General features: G+C 49.9%; 1 protein-coding gene across 2 annotated transcripts in view; it reads right to left on the bottom strand.

Annotated features, from left to right (window-relative positions):
* Positions 1-17,454, bottom strand: part of Trappc12 (trafficking protein particle complex subunit 12) — a 60,427-nt gene that overhangs the window by 16,943 nt on the left and 26,030 nt on the right. For both annotated transcript variants that reach the window (XM_076832995.2, XM_076832994.2), the window contains exons 4-6: positions 15,362-15,475; positions 12,721-12,859; positions 3,930-4,042 (exon numbers count right to left, since the gene is read on the bottom strand). In XM_076832995.2, coding sequence (XP_076689110.2) covers positions 3,930-4,042; positions 12,721-12,859; positions 15,362-15,475 — 366 coding nt within the window. The remainder of the gene's footprint in view (positions 1-3,929; positions 4,043-12,720; positions 12,860-15,361; positions 15,476-17,454) is intronic.

Below are 17,454 nucleotides of genomic sequence, written 5' to 3'. Positions count from 1 at the left end.
CACTGTGAGCAGTCGGGACATAAATATTGCAAGCCCTGATAACAAGGGCTGTTCCACTCCTTCAGGGGTACAACAGCTTCTCCTGCAGGTGACCATCACCTCATGTTCTCAAGGGCAAGCTCACATGGCGTCAGGGCGTGAGCCTCCAAGCGAGGCCCTCGAGCCTGCTCCACTTCTCTCCAGGTGCCAGTCGTTCCCCTCCTCTCTTCTCAAGCCACAGTCAGCTTGCTCTCTGTGGGGAGCAGAACACTGAGCAAGGCAGCCATTGGGGCCACGCGGAGAGCTGGCCGCAGTGCACGTCCTCAGTATGCTGATGGTGGCCTGCCTGAGAGCAGCTGGCCAGTGACAGGCAGTGACGGCTGTTCTCACTTCCATTTCTAACTTTGTGTACAAATAAAACAGCAGAACTGAATACGTCCATCTGTCAGAAATCCCTTTTAGAAAAGCTATTAACCCCTTCTAGAGACCGAGCTCTCAACCACCAGCAGAGAAGCCAAATACACTGGCACCACTGAATAGGTTTCTCTCCCTCTGCCTCCTCCAGATGTGGATGAAGCTCTAAGAAAGGACTCCTTTGCCTCCGGTGCCCTCAGCAAGCTCTCGTGGGCTGGTGGGGGCTGCAGAACAGGCAGGTGGCATGGAGTTGCCCTGGAGACCATACTGGGCACATCCACGTTGGCAGTGAATGAAGCACAAACTGATCAGACACCGTTACTGACGGGTTCTGTATCTGCTTATGCAATGGCTCTCAGGAAGAGGTTCACTTGGCTTTCTCCCAACTGCCCTGCCAAGTTCTCAGACCCAGGGGAGGAGATAGCCTGCAGAACTAGTGAGACACACGGAGAGCAAAGACGGAGGCATCTGCTCTCAACAGCGCCACGAGCTTCTAGCCATGGCGCCACGGCACTCACAGTGAATCATGGCGTATTTCACTCTTCATTGGTGTAATTCCTTTGATCTACACATTTACTGATTCACTACCAGCTCAAATAGGTAAAATACTTGACTCCTTTATAAAGAGCAGAGGGGTGTCCTGATAAAACTGGGTCCACACAGAAGCTCCTGACATCACCCTGGTCTGGGACTCACATGATGAACACACAGACTCTAATCATCCCTTGGTGAGTCTTCCAAACTAGGAAAAGTTCAGCTGCTTCTGAACAAATGACGGGTTTATGGATGCTGAGAATTCTGTAGTCAATTATATTTTCCACTCGGCCTTGGTTACTAGGAAGTAGACACCAAATTTGCTTTGAACACATCTTTTACTGCACCAACTATACTACTAGCTAAATTTTATTTCTTTGTCCCAAGGTCCTCATTTTTTTCAATAGAAAAGGTCTTATAAATGACTTCACACATTGCATTAGTCTTGAAAACAAAAGAACTAACACCCGCTGTGATCACGTCACCCATACGTCTCACCTCTAATGCTACTGTCTGCTTCTCTGAGATCAGATGCCATCACTGTCCCATGGGCTGGCTCTGAGAATTAACACTGCCCTGCAAATCAGAATTTCCCTGCGAGATGGCTTTGGAGTGCGGTGCCATGTGGACCCCACACAGCCCGGCAAGGACCAGCTCCAGGAGCAGGTCTGAACACTCTGTCCAGGCTTGTGAGTGGACGTGGCCCACCCGGAGTGCAGCAGAGGCTGCCTCTGCAGGGGAGGCACAGACGCTGGTACAGGGAGGAGGAGAGCCTCCTCCGGGCCTCCTCACTTCTTGCAGAACACATGGCAGTGATGATGGAGCATGGGCCCAGAGCCAGACTCCTTGGCTCAAGTCAGGTGACCTCCTGTGCCTCAGCGTCCTCCTTTATAGGACTGGATATTCTGGGAGGGCAAACCAGACCTGGGTGTGAAATGGAATTACCAAGACCTCATGGCAAGAAACCAAGGCCTGGGGAAGGGGTTGGTTCTGCTCCCCTCTCAGCCTTTCTCCAGGAAGCCTGATTAACCATGGGTCTCGGCCTTTTGGATGCTAAGTAACTGCCCTAAGAGTCTGACCACTCCCTCTTGAAAAGTAGCAGATACCTTGAAAAGAGCCGTTTCTTCTCTGTTCCATGAGCATGCTCCATGTTAGAGACCCTGCACAAGGCCCTCAGCCACACAGATGAGGAATATTTTTTAAAAATATTTTTTAGTTGTTGATGGACCTTTATTTATTTATTTGTTTGTGGTGCTGAGACTTGAACCTAGTGCCTCACACATGCTAGGCAAGCGCTCTGCCACTGAGCCACCACCCCAGCCCTAGTTTTTCTTTTTTAAAAAGAAAAAAGCCCCAGTGATAAGATGGATCTAAGATGACATCAAATAACCTCTAAATGTTGTGAGAAACTAGGGATCAGGGATCAGAATTTGGAGTTCTTGTTTTTCTCTGGGCCCGCCAGCATAAAATAAAGTTTGGAGTTCTCCTGTCTGAGGGCTGCTTGCTGCTCCTCAGTCAGTCAGCTCCCTTCAACACTGCAACCCCTGCTTCATGGGTTGCTCAAGGACTGCTGAGTTAATATGTGGCTCAGGAAAGGTGGAGGGCTCACCTCGAGCTCCATGTACCTGCCTGTCAAGAAGAAAGAGGACAAGTGGCCAGAACAGAGTGCGGAGGACTCCTCTCTGACCATGTGCCAGTTGCTCTGCAGCCTGAGGCAAGGGCTGCGGCTAGTCCTTAGTAAGTGGGGCCTGGGGGGACCTCGAGCACGTGGGAAATAGGTAAGGACCAGAGCGCTGGCTCACGAAACTACTTTACTCTCTTAACTTTTTCACTCTCTAATCACCCCATGCCTCAGTTTTCTCTCCCAAATTGTAAAAAATCTTCCTGCAACAATCTGACATGGAGGTGAAAGAAAAACAGTATAGTTTAGAGAGTTATTGATCTAGAATTTCTCAGTATCAAGTTATGCAGTTCCTAATTCTGGAAATAAATATATTTTAACTGTGTTTTAAGATTCAAGAAAAGTGTTATCATGTAAAAAAGTTAAAAAAGCAATTTTATCAACTGGTCAAGGCACAGGAAAGCAGCACAGTTCTTTTTATCTTTTAAGTTATGTTATGAAAAAGTGGGAGCAGATGCGAGCCTGTGGGCAGGAAGGCCTGAACCCCATGCCGCCCTGCAGAAGACGCTGGGGCGCAGCCTGGGCAGGCCCACCTCCCTGCTGGGTGCTGACAGCCCTGGGGCTCACAGAACTCCCACAGGGGAGCTGGCTGGACCATGCTTTTGCTCCTAGCAGCTGCCTGTTGCTGTGGTTTTTGAGCACTTCCACCCAATGGCTCCCCTGGCCTGCAAGGGGCATCGCGAGGAGACGCCATTCCTCACCACAGGAGGAGCCTCACGGCTGCCCACTGGAAACAGTGAAGACTAGAAATCCCACATTTCTTCCTAACATTTCTTAGCATGAGTCTGATCGGCGGACGCGATGGATGGCAAGCCGTCTTTGCATAATCACTGTCACAACCAGGGATCCCTCAGCAAGCACCCACAGCTCCTGGGCCCTGGCATCAGTGTGCCAGAGGGCTGTGCTTCAGTGCTGCTGTGGTCTTCTGCCTGGCATGGTGCAGGTGCCTGTGACACGTGTGGGCGCATGTGTGCTCTGGCACACCGAGGCCTGTCAGAGGGCAGCCAGGCGGGGGCTCATGTGTTACTTCCACTTAGGTAAGTGTTTCTGCTTTCATTTACCCAGAATACTGAGACAGGGGAAGCTCAGCACCCAGCTTCACTTATTGAGAGTACTGAGGAAGGGAAAGCTCAGCACTCAGGCTCTTCCAACAACCATCCTCCACCCCTGAAGCCACTCTGGCCAGACCAACAGATACCATGGCCATATCAATGGATGGTGACTTGGTTCTGAGAAAGGAAGTGGTGCTGGTGTCAGCGGGAGGGATGAGTGCAGAATAGCATGACACAGGTGGGGAGGGGCTGGGGACAGCTGTGGTTACCTTGCTGCAGACGGTCTTGATCCTGTGCAGTCTGTCCAGGGACTCCTGCGGATTGCCCAGGTACTGCTGCAGCTCTGCATGCAGGATACGCATAGAAAAGGGGACCATGGAGCCTAGAAGTGAAATTAAAGCTGGTTAGTCTGCTGCTGTGACTCGCAGGCTTCCAGAGTGGTGTCCCTGAGGGAGGCACCAAGTGGCCCAGCAGCAGGGGGGACCCAACCCCTTTGTTTCTCGAGGTCAGCTGGGCATGTATGCTGGTTTTCTCTGGAGAGCAGGAACTAAGTATCTCTAGATAACCACCAATGGAGAGAGGCTCTGCCACCATCCCACGGAGAGGCCAGGCAACATGCAGATAGCAGGAGAGCCCCACCTCCTCCAGGGAGAGAAAGCGTGACACCCAGGTGTGCGGCTGTCAAATGAAGGCTGCCCAGGGCTGGGTGAGCCCCTTGGGAGGCCCAGGGAGCAGAACTGCCAGTGTGACGTCAGGCTGGGCATCTTGGCAAAAGTTGTCTCAAAATACTCTTTTTAATATTTTTATTGTTTCTTTTTAGCTTACATAACATTAGGATTCATTGTGACCTAATTAGAAAAACATGGAATATGATTTCCTCTAATTCAATCCCCAGTCCTTCTACTCTCCTCTATTCTACTGATCTTTCTCCTTCTTACTTTTTTTTAGTGTCTGGTGGATGCTCCTGATGGTGCAATCGGCTGTGGTATATTCATACACGCACGCAGGAGTTAGCCAGCACTATTCCTGCTTTCCCTTCTCCTATCCCCTCTTCCCCTTCATCTAGTTCACCAGTCTTTCTTCTATTTTCATGGAATCACCACTTTTCCCTTTCTCTCTCTTTCCCTGTCCCTTTATTTTGGACTAGCTTCTGCATGTCACAGAGAACATGCAACTTGTGACTTTCTGGGTCTGGCTTATTTCACTTAGCATGATAGTCTTCAGGTCCATCCATTTATCAGCAAATGCCATAATTCCATTCTTCTTTATGGCTGAGTAATATTCCATTGTGTACATGGTAAAATCCCATCTACCCTGGTTGGTTCCATAGCTTGGCCATTGTGAATTGTGCTGCTATAAACATTGATATGGCTGGGTCCCTATAGTGTGCTGTTTTTAAGTCCTTTTGGTATAGACCAAGGAGAAGGGATAGCTGGGTCAAATGGTGGTTCCATTCCAAATTTTCCAAGAAATCTTCATACTGCTTTCCATATTGGATGCACCAATTTGCAGTCCCACCATCAGTGTATGAGTGTACCTTTTCCACCACATCCTTGCTAACTCTTATTGTTGTTTATATACATAATAGCTGCCATTCTGACTAGAGTGAGCTGAAATCTTAGGGTGGTTTTGATTTGCATTTCTCCAATTGCTAGTGATGATGAATATTTTTTTCATGTATTTGTTAATTGATTGTACATCATATTTTGAGAAGTGTCTTTTCAGGTCCTTGGCCCATTTATTGATTAGGTTATTTGTTTTTTTGGTGTTTAGCTTTTTGAGTTCTGAAGATGGAAAGATCTAACTTGCTCTTGGGTAGGCAGAATTAATATTATCAAAATGACCATATTCCAAATGTACTATACAGATTTAATGCAATTCTGATCAAAATCCCAGAGGCATTCCTCATAGAATTAGAAAAAGCAATCAGGAAATTCATCTGGAAAAATAAGAGACACAGAATAGATAAAGAAATCCCTACAAGGAAGAGTGAAGCAGGTGGCATCACTATACCAGACCTTAAACTTATACTACACAGCAATAGTAACAAAAACAGCATGGTATTGGCACCAAAACAGACTGATAGACCAATGGTACAGAATAGAGGACACAGAGACTAACCCACACAACTACAATTATCTTTTATTAGACAAAGGTGACAAAAACATGCATTGAAGAAAAGATAGCCTCTTCAACAATTGATGCTGGGAAAACTGGAAATCCATGTGCAACAAAATGAGATTAAACCTCTATCTCTCACCATGCATAATACTCAACTCAAAGTTGATCAAGGACCAGAGACCCTGTGTTTAATAGAAGAAAAAGTAGGCCCTAATCTCCATCATGTGGGACTAGGCCCCAACTTCCTTAATAAAACTCTTGTGGCACAAGAATTAACATCAAGAATCAATAAATGGGATGGACTCAACCTAAAAAGTTTCTTCTCAGCAAAGGAAACAATCTGTGAGGTGAACAGAGAGCCTACATCCTGGGAGCAGATCTTTACCCCTCACACATCAGATAGAGACTAATCACTAGATTTAAATCTCAACATGTTTTTGAAAAGAAAATATTTAACATGTTATTTTAAAAATGTCAGTGTCCCTCCACAGAGCCTCTGGGCACCCCCGTTCCATGCATGGTGACCATGCCCCCACTCAGGCTTCAGCCACTGGTCCTGACAGAAATGCAGCCCCAGGGCTGGGGCTCTTCTGTGGCAGGAAGGGGATGGCACATCCTCATCAGGAGCACTGTTCCCACACACTGTCCCCATTTTGTGTGACCAGACATCCTCCAGTGCCAGCCCCTCACCACCTGCCAACACCCCTGAGACGGAGGCAGGGAGGACTGCATGCTCATACAGGTGACATCTTGAAGGATGGACAGAGGTCAACAGAAGGAGAAGAACGAAGGGAACACCCCTTCTAGGAGAAGATGTGGTCACCGAGTTAGACCAGAGCACAGCCGCTGCAGCCTGCCTCTCAGCTCCAGGGGACAGGTGGGTCTGTGAGGAACGCAGACACGCCTCTGTCACGCTCCGAGGGCAAACACACGCCAGGCCCTGGACACAACCCACCACCACCCCTGTGATAGCAGGCACAGGTCGCTGCTGCCATGTCACCAGACCCTTATTCCAGGAAATGCACATAACAGTCCCTTCACCCTGATGCTGAGCCTGCCTGTCACTGAAAAGCTACTGGAAGTCTCAGCGACATCCTTCATGCTAAGGGTGGCTGTCAAGTGACATACGTATGTGAGGCTGCCACACCAACCCTCGGGCCTGCCTCTCTCCTGCAAGGAAATGTGCTCGGGTAGGAAAAGGCCAGTCAGAATCTCCAAGGAAACTTGACTTCATGGATCTGTTTGTGAAAGATTCTCACATCTAGTCTTGACCTGCCAAAATTGAAGTTGGTATAAATATGGTAGAAACATTCTTGTTAATCATTTAGAAACCATTAAATGAAAATACTCCGTCAAAATTAACTTCAGACCATCCCCTGCAGTACTCAAAACCCATGCTGCCACTGCAGAAAGCTAGAGGACATGCACAGAACTCAGCCAGGCCACGGTGGGCAGGGAGAGGGGAAGTCTGCGACTCGAGGGGCTGTGGTTGGGTGGCAGGGCAGCCAGCAGGGTGGAGTCCCTCCCTCATCAGCTGTCTGCGCTGGGCAGCGGCATCCTCTCTGCGACAAGGACAGGAGGTTGCAGAGTGGCTGGACAGACGCCAACCCACAGCACTTGGTACCACTGCGGGCTGGCACCTGCCAGGAGCCCATTGAGTTCTTTGCCCAGCTGTGGCAGGTCAGCTCTGGGCACCACCTCAGGAGTCTGAATGGGCCACTGCTCAGTGCTGCCTTCCCTGTCTCCATCTCCTCCCCACTGGGCTGGGGGCATCCCAGGGAAAGCTGTGCCTTCAGCTTCCCTCCTTTGGCTACACTCGGCAGGGAAACGCATTGTGTGTGTGTCCATCCAACAAGAGTGCCACACTCACAACCCACAAGTCACCTTCAATTCGGGGCTGTATTTCTAAGTAGGAAAAACCTACTGAGAAAGTTGTAAGAGAAAAAAATTCTACAGCAAGTACTTACCCTCTAATGCCTAATTCAGCTAATGTGTCTGGAATCATGAAATGTGATGACCTATGTGTCCACTTCACTCCCATTAGAAAGCCACAGCATGCTGGGAAGGCACACCTATGCAGGTGAGCATAAGGGTTTCTTTGTGGCCACCCAGGTGCTGTGTCCCTGGGGAGGACGCACCACTCATGCTCCCCACACGGTGCCCATGCCTGCAGATGACTAGGCCACAGTACAGGGCAGCCCTGGGGTGTGTCTGGCAACGTCTCTAGTCCTGTGTCTCAGGACCTGGCCCAGGCCCAGGCCAGCGCAGAATCTGTCTGCACTTGCTCCTGGCACAACCCTATGTGGCAGGAACTCCCTAAAATGTGCTAACTACAAATAAAAAATGTTATCTTGATGAATTTAAATCAGATTCTCTTTTCTCAGGTTTAGAAATAAGATTTTCCAGAATAGGAGGAGATACTCCTAAAATATGTGACAAAGGATCAAATACCTAGAACACAGAAATAAACCTCAACTAGTGACGGAGGCATTGAGAGTGAGCCTGAGGAGGAGAGTCCGAGGATGCGGGGCTGCCCTGCCAGTGGTCAGTCCAGCAGGGGGCCTGCACGCCCTGGCAGTGGTCACAGCCCTCATGCACTGCTGTGCAGGTGGAAAGTGGCCCTGGAGACAACCTGCTGCTTGGAGACAAGGATGTGGCTATTTAGACCTCAGAAACTCAGAGGCAGGGTTCTCAGTCTTTTGGAAAGACCTTAATGTGTGCAGGGCGGCTGTGGAAGTGCATGGATATGCTGATTGGGAAAAAAGCAAAACTAAGACAACATGCTCATGATGAGTATTTAAAAAGCAAATCTCACACACTCTTGCTCGCTCTCTACACGTGTTTGGATCTCTGTGTCCACACACGCACGTGCGGAGTGGACATGCAAAGACATGATCAGGAAGGAGACATGACAGGCTCATGGTTGTGACGACCTTCGGGAGGGGTGAATGGGGAGAGGCTCAAGGATTGTATGCCAATGGGCACATCCGTTTTTACAGAAAAACTCTGGACCGTGAGCCCAAATAAACCTTCCTTCCTCTAAGTAGTTCTTGTTAGGTCTTTTGGTCACAGAGACACAAAAGCTGACTAGAACAAAGTATAAGTGATTAGAGGCTGGGTGGAGTTCACCAGAGGTTAACCAAGAAATCTCCTCTGCAAGCGGCTTCCAAAGGCTTCCTGGAGAGCCTCGGAGTGGTGCTGATGGTGTGGAACCACACAGACGGGGAAGCTAGGTCACTCGCTCACTGCAAAGAAACCCTTCCCTAAACACTCTCATTGTTAAAAAAAAAAAATGCATGAAGAAAAATGCTTGGTTAAGAATCTTAAGACTGGCTGGGTGTGATAATCCCAGCTTAGGAGGCTGAGACAGGAGAATCATGAGTTTGAAGCCAGACTCAATAAAATCAAGGTGCTAAGCAACTCAGTGAGACCCTCTCTCTAAATAAATTACAAAAAAAGGGCGGGCGGAGCTGGAGATGTGGCTCAGTGGTTGAGTGCCCCTGAGTTCAATCCCCAGTACCCCCACCCTCCCAAAAAACCTTAAGACCATAGGAAAACGTTTAGGAGGAACAAGGTCACAGAAGCCCTACAATGCTCTTCTAAAACTTACTGTTTGTCAACACAAAGTACATCCAGTCCAACTAAGAGGACATCAAGTACAAGATGGATGAAGTCTGGAGCAATCATGAAAGAGCTAGTGTCTTTGTTTAATGTTTACATTTTAGAAAGTTTCAAATGTTGTTGACTATAGAGTGAATTCAGACAGGGATATCCCCAATCAGGGCTTCTCAAAGGGACCTAAGGGGTGGAATAGAATGAAAGTAAACAGCTTTTAGTGAAAACTCTATCACAGTGGAGCAGACTTGGGCACAAGCATTGCGGGGAGCAGTGGTGCAGGCACGTTGGGTAGAACTATGTGCACCACAAGCAGACTCTCAAGGGCCCCTTCTGGAGTCCAAGGTCGGTGACAGGAAGACAGCCAAGGAACACCTGTCTGCTCCTCTGCCCCCAGATCATGGCTTGTGAGATCACTGTGCAGCTCAAGTCCAGTTTCTTGAGATGAGAGTGGCTCACAGCAAGTTAATCCAAACTGTTTTTTTTCTGGTTTTGACATCCTCTACCTGCATGGCCAATGCCCATGCATGGACCTTCCTGAGCCACCTGATGGTCACAGACTGGAGTGTAGGTGAGTCAGGTCTGAGTAACTGAAACTGTACTATCTTTAGGGGGCACTGTGGGGACCCAGCAGATGCACACAGTGGGATTCGCACGACCTCCTAACTGCTGTGTCCCATCTGGCAGAGAGCATGTGCACTGTGAATAGCTGCTCTGGGTTGACACATGGTTCCTGAGCCCTGGGGACACCCAGGCAGCATGATAGTATGATCCACGAGGACAGTGAAGAGCAGAACCAGAAGAAAGGGGTAGAGAGTGAAGAAGGGAAAGGAGAGGACAGGGCAGCTGGCAGAGCACCAGGCCAGGTGGCCCTCATATCCTGTGGCTCTCGGGTCCCCCAGATCTCCAGACCTCAGCCCTGGGCTCTGAAGCTGGCCTGCTCATGTCCTCATGACCCTCCAGATGGCAGGGCAGACATCAGTGCTGGGATCCAGGAAAAATCTAACTGTGTTTCAAGGGACGGAGGGTGACTGATGGAAATGTCAGAAATGCTGTTTTTTCTTAGGTGAAAACAACAACTTCATGATTTCTACACATGATTCATCACATGTCTTTTTATGAATGTTCTGAATGACTAAAAATTAGTCCAATATTTAAATGAAATATATTAAAGCTCATTCATAAAGGTTATTTATTTGTTTGTATTGCTATAATCTCCTTTTTAAAGCATATTTCAATGACTCACTTTGCTTATATATTGCAAGCTAAAATGAAATGAATGAATCAAATTCTTACATTTATGCTTGGTACTCCACCAAATGAAAAGAAAAATTAGTAAGCATTCCATGTAATATTGTGGATGAATGTTAATACACGTTAGCTCAAGTGACATATTTCTCCTTTGGAACTGGAATTAGCTGCTCTGTGATGCACAGTCACTGGCTTCTCCTTATCCACACCCTCAGCAGTTCAACCCCAGCCGAGTGGGAAGTGGCCCTGAGGCTGCACATCCAGAATGGCCTCAGTGACAGGCTTTTCTCACAGGAAGCCCTGTCCCCTCCCCCAAGAGTACAACCTTTCTCAGGACGCAGAAGAGAGCACCCAGGTGACCCTGGGCACTCAGGAAGCAGGGCTGTCGACAGTGGGGGTAGACCTCCCAGGGAGTCTGTCCACTCCTCTTAAACACCTGTCCTGGGCTCCGGCAGCTGATGTAAGCAGTTGCTGTGAACCTACATCACTGGCCTGAAGGACAAGAGCCCAGACTTCTCGCAGCAGCAGCATTAGGGTGCCTTGGAGCTCAGCACCGTGAAGGGGGGTCTGCATGCTCCAAGCTCTGAGCTTGGTTGGTAGCAGACAAATCGCCATCGAAACCAGCTGCCAACTCCCAGCAAGGCACAGAGAAGCAGAGGAGCGGGCAGGGACAGGGCTGGGAGCAGCCAGGCAGACTGAAGAAAAATTTATTTCATCGCTGAAGGAAAACAGATGTTCCTCCTGAGAAAAGGCAGAACCGCTGCCCGCTGGCAGCACTGCAGGCAAGCCCGACTCTAGAGGAACAGCGCAACTTTCCCACGTAGCCCTGCCCTTAAGCATTCCACCGCCGCCTGTCACAACCACTCCACAGGACTAAGGCTCATTTTCTGTCACAACCACTCGACGGGACAAAGGCTCATTCCTCTTTTGGGCTGGCAGTTTGCAATTACCCTATAGTTAAAGATGAGCCTCAAATGGTTAGAGGGTGTGAATGAGAAAGGAAGAAGGCAGCACCAGGGAGGCCAGTCAAGTCACATGCTGGGACAGTGTCCTAGAACCCCAGAGATGGCTGTTGCTCTGTGAGGGCAGGGAGGAGTAGTGGAAATCACACGTGGAATGGACGAGCTTCAGGGCGGGTGCACATGGGACCTACTTTCAGAGAAAGAGAACTGCGGGCCACAGGGAGAGGACTGTCAGGCCTGGTTCCCCATGACGGCACCTTCCTGACTGCCCAGCCTCCCGTCGCTGCTCCTGCTGCTAGCAGCAAGCACCTTCCCAGGAAGGTCGTGGGGTGTGCTGGGGATGCAGGGTCCCTCTGGGAGGCCCCACTCTGAGGACACTGCTCCCGGCAGCTCCCTTTTCCTTCTTCCAGCCTAAGCTACTTTTCAAACAAGGGTCCTGCCTGGGATCTCTCCATGGAATGGCACCAGCACCAGAGCTTTAAAATAGACAGGAATAGACAGGCCCTGCCCCCAGGCTGCCTGGTAGCCAGACAGGTGGCACAGTGGCACTGCTAAGTTGCATGGCAAGTGTTTGTTGAACCTTCAGGAAATTGCTAAATGGCTTTAAAGTCGGTGTGCCGTGTATGTTCCTGCTAGTGGTGTGGAAGGGTTTAAATGTCCAATTACAGCAATGAAGAATTTTGTAATTAAAACAAACAAACAAGCCAGGAATAGAGACTAGGGGAAAACAGAGCAAGCTCCCAGTGGAAAAGATGGGCCTTGCTTCATTGGCAGTGAGGCACATGCAGCAGCAGGCCACGAGACACCGGCTTTTCCTGTGGAGAGCAGCAGAGAGTGTTTGCAATCCTAACACCCAGTCATGCTGCAGGGTCCTAGCAGGTGCAACAGATGGCTCCTGAGTGACCCCAGGATGCACTGGTTGGTGTGTTCTGTCTAGGTTGGTGTGTTTATAACATTGGGTGAGATCACTTTGTAGGCTCAGGCTTGTGGCTGGGCTATTGCTTTGACTCTTCAGGTCTGGCAGAGCAGGCAAAGGGAGGATACCCAATTATGCACAGCCAAGCAGAGTGAAGTACGCGAAAAGGCACCAACATCAAGTGTGCCGTCTTACCCCTGCGCCCAGGGTACACGTGTGGGTAGTACTCGTAGTACAGGTCGGGCTGGTCCAGACTTCCAAAGGGCTCGAACTCCATTTCGGCATTCTGGAAAAGGCCTAACTTCACGAGCAGGGCCAATCTCACGAACCAGAGCTAAAACGCAAGACACAATGGACCAACAGGTCATGTTCACACATCAAGTTCACAAAGTCCTCTTCCTTATTAACCTGCTATCAGAGCTTGTTTTCTAATGTATCAAAACAAGGGCTAACTTCCTACCTTTGCAATTTGCATACTTACAGGTGTGAACGATCTAACTAGATTTGATTACTCTAACAAGCTTTTTGAGCAGGGCTCACATGCTAAGCACCACACTAGGTGTCAGGAGATGAAAGCACAGACCCTCCCAGAGGAGGATGCCGAGTGGTAGGGCTGGGGACGGTGGGGAGGGGCATGATGTGGATAAACAGGTATGCTGAGGGCAGCACTGAAGGACAGGACTTCAAGGCCACAGGATGGGGAGGGGCCTGCAGAGGACAGTGTGACCCTGGCCTCAGAGTGGACAGTACCAGATGCAGGCGAGCAGAGTGAGCTCTAGGGTGGCAGAATGGAGACACACGTAGGAAAATGGTGGGGTCTGAATTATAGAGCCATAGAGGCAGAGACTGAAGAACTAAAAGAACCCTGGAGATGACCCAAGTCGTTGCCTGTTCACTGACAAGAAAAATGAGGTTCAGTGTCTATCAATGGATGAGTGAATAAAGGAATTGGGGTATATGTATTCCATGGAATATTACTGAAGTTAAAAAAAAGGTAATTCTGCTACTTGTGACAATTATACACAAATCTGGAAGACATTATGTCAAGTAAAGTAAGCCAGGCATAGGAAGAAAAATACTGTGTGATCTGTTTGTGGAAGTTAGACTTAAATTCATAGAAGCAGAGTAGGATGCTATTCACCAAAGGCTGGAATGGGGAATGAGGGACGTTGTCAAAGGACAGTTAGGAGGAGTAAGAGCTAAGTCTATTACGGAACATGGGGACTCCGCTTGATATCAATGTGTTGTAAGAGTGTAGATTATGTTCTCAAAACACAAACACATGTATGAGATAACGAGTATGTTAATTAGATTGACTTGGGCATTTCACAATGAATATGTTAAAACAGCAGGTAATTCATCCTAAATATATCAATTTTTTATCAATTAAAAATTAATAGCTAAATATACTTTTTCTGAAATAAGCCCTAAAAACCAAGGAATGGGGTCTTAGGAAGCAACCGCCCAGGGTCTACAGCAAGCACAGTGACTGCTCTACTCTGCCTGCAGGCTCGGAGCTGCCTGCAGGATGATGAGGCTTGTCTAACCTGGGGCGGCAGGAAGTGCTTACAGCTTGTGAGCAGGAAGGTGAGACCATCTACATGTGCTTTCAGATCACTCTGGCTGCAGTGTGGGGACAGAGGTGAGTGCAGGGGCCAAGGCACCGTTCCAGTGAGGGGCTGTGCTGGTGGTGCCAGGTGTGAGACATGGAGGGAAGAGCCCGCGACTGGGCTGGCGAGGAGGGGCCAAGAGGGGTGAGGAGGTGCAAGGGCACCCGAGGTGGCCTTGCTTGTCCTACGCAGCCCATGCCTGCGGGCTCCTGGGGAGATCCAGGAGGGAGGAGCCCACCTGCAAGATCTGAGCCACCAGCTTCCCCAGTTACTGCTCTCCTAAGCTTGTTACAGCTTTGGAATATCTGGTGATAACCTCAGTTCTGGGGAGCCCCAAGAAAGTTAGGATTAAAGCTGAAATCTCCCAGCTGGGCATGGTGGCACAGTCCTGTGATCCCAGCAACTCAGGATGCTGAGGAAGGAAGATCACAAATTTGAGGCCTCAGCAATTTAGTGAGGCCCTAAGCAACTTAGTGAGATGTTGTCTCAAAATAAAAAATAAAAAGGGCTGAGGATGGCTGATAATAATGTATTGTACAAGTACTTGTCCACAGTGTTTTATATTTGTGTTTTGAGAACACAATCTCTATTCTCTTATCTATTTCCAAGCATATAATAGATTATATTTTTTAAATAAAAGGGCTGGGAATGGCTTCCCTCAGTGTTAAAGCTCCTCTGGGTTCAAGCCCCAGTACTGCAAAAAACAAAACCACCTCCCCAGGGCAGGGTGGGAACTGGAGCACCCTGAAGGCTCCTTCTTGTCTGGGGAGCTCCCTTCCAGCCACAGCTCGATCCTGGACATTCTTTCCACCTTCTCCCTAGTCGGAGCAGGGACGCTTGCTCCAGGTAGAGCACACAGCCTGTGGAGCCCACTCCCCACCTTGGGAACCCTTCAGAGCCACTTGGTTTCCATCACAGTAGGAAGCCCCCTGCCCACCTCAGGCCAGGCCTGGTCTGCCAGGAGAGCGAGGGCAGAGCACCCTCACCAGGCCTCTGGGCAGCAGAGGCCACTGCTCAGCAGGGCCACATGGCAGAATTAATACACACAGACCACCAGGGAAGGAAGAACATGAGTCATCTCATGCAGAGATTAAGCTCAGAAAAGGAAAATCCCTATCTTGTTCCCAAATTGTTCCTCCTGGCATGAAAGCCCATGGGCTTTCCTATGTCCTCAAACCATGACAGCGGAATACAACCCAGCGACCTAGTGGTGCAGGTGCTCTCACCTGCAGTGAGTCCGCCGTGTGGCTGGTGGGCAGCCCACTCTTGCCGTAGCCTTGGCCATGGGCTGTGAGAAGGCGTCCACACAGGTCGACTGCTGCCCTCCAGTTTCTGCAGCTCTGTAAGACACAACAGGATTTGTGAACCAAAGGCATACTGTGGGCTTGCTGGAAGCAGCTCTGTACAGCCACGGATAATGGGGCAAGGTCGGCTGGCTGGCCAGCACGTGGACAGTGCCATTGCCAACCCGGCACACGATTAGCAACAGGAGGGCCCCTGTGAGGTGCCGTTCCAGATGACTCATGACAAAACTTTGCAAGTTACTGACAAAACACAGGGAGAAGCCTACCTGGAAAGCTCTCCCAGACCCCCAACCTGTAGGACTGGTTTCCTTTTTAGCAAGATGGCTCTACCTTGTGGTTTCTGTCAGTTTAAAATCAATAATTTGATATTATATTAAGCACTGGATATATTTATTGCTACTATATGATGTACATGGATCATAAAACTAGGGGCTTCATGTGTTCCACGCTCTTTTTTACCAACATGAATATAGTCAACGCATCATGCTAAGGCAGCACGTCATGGCCCACCCATCCATACAGCCTACTTTCTGGTGCTTCTTCTGCTGCAACTGGGGCATTGGGAAGGTTAGAAGGCTGCCAACCTCCACATATCGGTTCATTTTTGGGCTCAAAATATTTCTGCCCCATCCAATAGAGAAAGGAAGGCTGCTAGGCAACTGAGTGAGACACTGCGGGAGGGAACACTTCACGCTTCCGACAAGCCTGGAACAGGCATTGCACAAGCACACGCTCTCCTAGCAGCCGGCCGATAAACAGGTTGTGAGTGGTTTGCTCTCAGCAGCACCCACAAGCAGGCAACAGTGGTGAGTGCATGTGTGGCTGAGGAGCTAACTAGGGAGGCAGTTCAGGGTGTGGGCGGCAGGTGGGGGTACAGGCCGGGTGGAGGAAGGGGAAAGCGGTGAGCAGGATGAGTGGGAAACAGGTCAAAAGGGAGTCAAAGACCCTCCAGGCAGAGGCAGCCTCAAAGGACAGAGTGGGCTAGAGCAGAAATGAATCCAGGGTGGCCGGGGCACAGACAGAGAGTGAAGAGGAGCCTAAAAATGCCGGGCCATGCAGGAGGTTCCATACTTGTCCCAGGGCAATCGGACACCAAGGAAGCCAGGGAGTTAGCAATACATATGCCAGCACATGTGGCGCAGCCTTTCCACCCACTAGCTCATGTGTGCACCTTCTGGCTGGCAGGCAGAGCTCCAGGTGCCGGACGCAGAGCGGGGGTTCTGCAATGAAAGCTCTCTCCACTGAAGGGCTGCTGCAGTCCTTTCTTGAGATTCCTGGGCTCTAGCTCCCACAGCCAGGAGAGGAGTCTCTGCTAAGGGCTGAGGGGGCTGCTAGACCTTGTGGGATCAGGGTCTGCTGAGTTTAGAAGCTGAGGCCATCGGCCCCACCTCAGGAAGTCAGCATGTACCAAACACCAAGTGCAGTGCCAGGCCCAAAGGTCACTGCCCAGCGTGAAGAGCAGTGAGAAGTCCCACGCTCTCCACACATCCAGGATGCCCTCCCTTGGTGTGGTGTCTTTCTCAAGGCTGTCAGCAAGGCCCAGCACCTCTCTGTGCAGGCCCTCTTCTTGCTGTCTCATGTGGGTGAGGGTGTGAGGGTGTGAGGGTGTGAGGGTGTGCGCACACCTCGCCAGACTGTGTTTATGAGGAAAACAAGTGGCATGGGGCTGGAACCTCAAGACTGCCTGGGCTGCTACTGTCCCGCTGTGACCTGATGATGGGTCGGAGTTCGTTTCCTGTGCTGAACAGCATTCCCTGCACTCACCTACTGAAGGGCCTCTGGGCTGCCTTTCATTTTGGGCAGTCATGAGTCAAACAACGTCCACGGGCAGGTTCTACGTGGATGTAAGCACTTGACTTTACAGGTGAAGCACCCAGCAGGTAACACAGCAGTTTCCTTGCTGGGCGTGCCATCAGAATACTGCTTTCCAAGGTGAGGGTCCCACTGGCCTTCCTGCCAGCAGTGAGGGAGCGTGCCATCGCTCTGGGTGCTCATAGTGACATGTGTGATGTCAG

Source organism: Callospermophilus lateralis, chromosome 14 (genome assembly GCF_048772815.1).
Source record: "Callospermophilus lateralis isolate mCalLat2 chromosome 14, mCalLat2.hap1, whole genome shotgun sequence".
NCBI classification, from domain to species: domain Eukaryota; kingdom Metazoa; phylum Chordata; class Mammalia; order Rodentia; family Sciuridae; genus Callospermophilus; species Callospermophilus lateralis.
The sequence above is the reverse complement of the archived record's forward strand: the minus strand, read 5'-3'. Positions and strand labels throughout refer to the sequence as shown.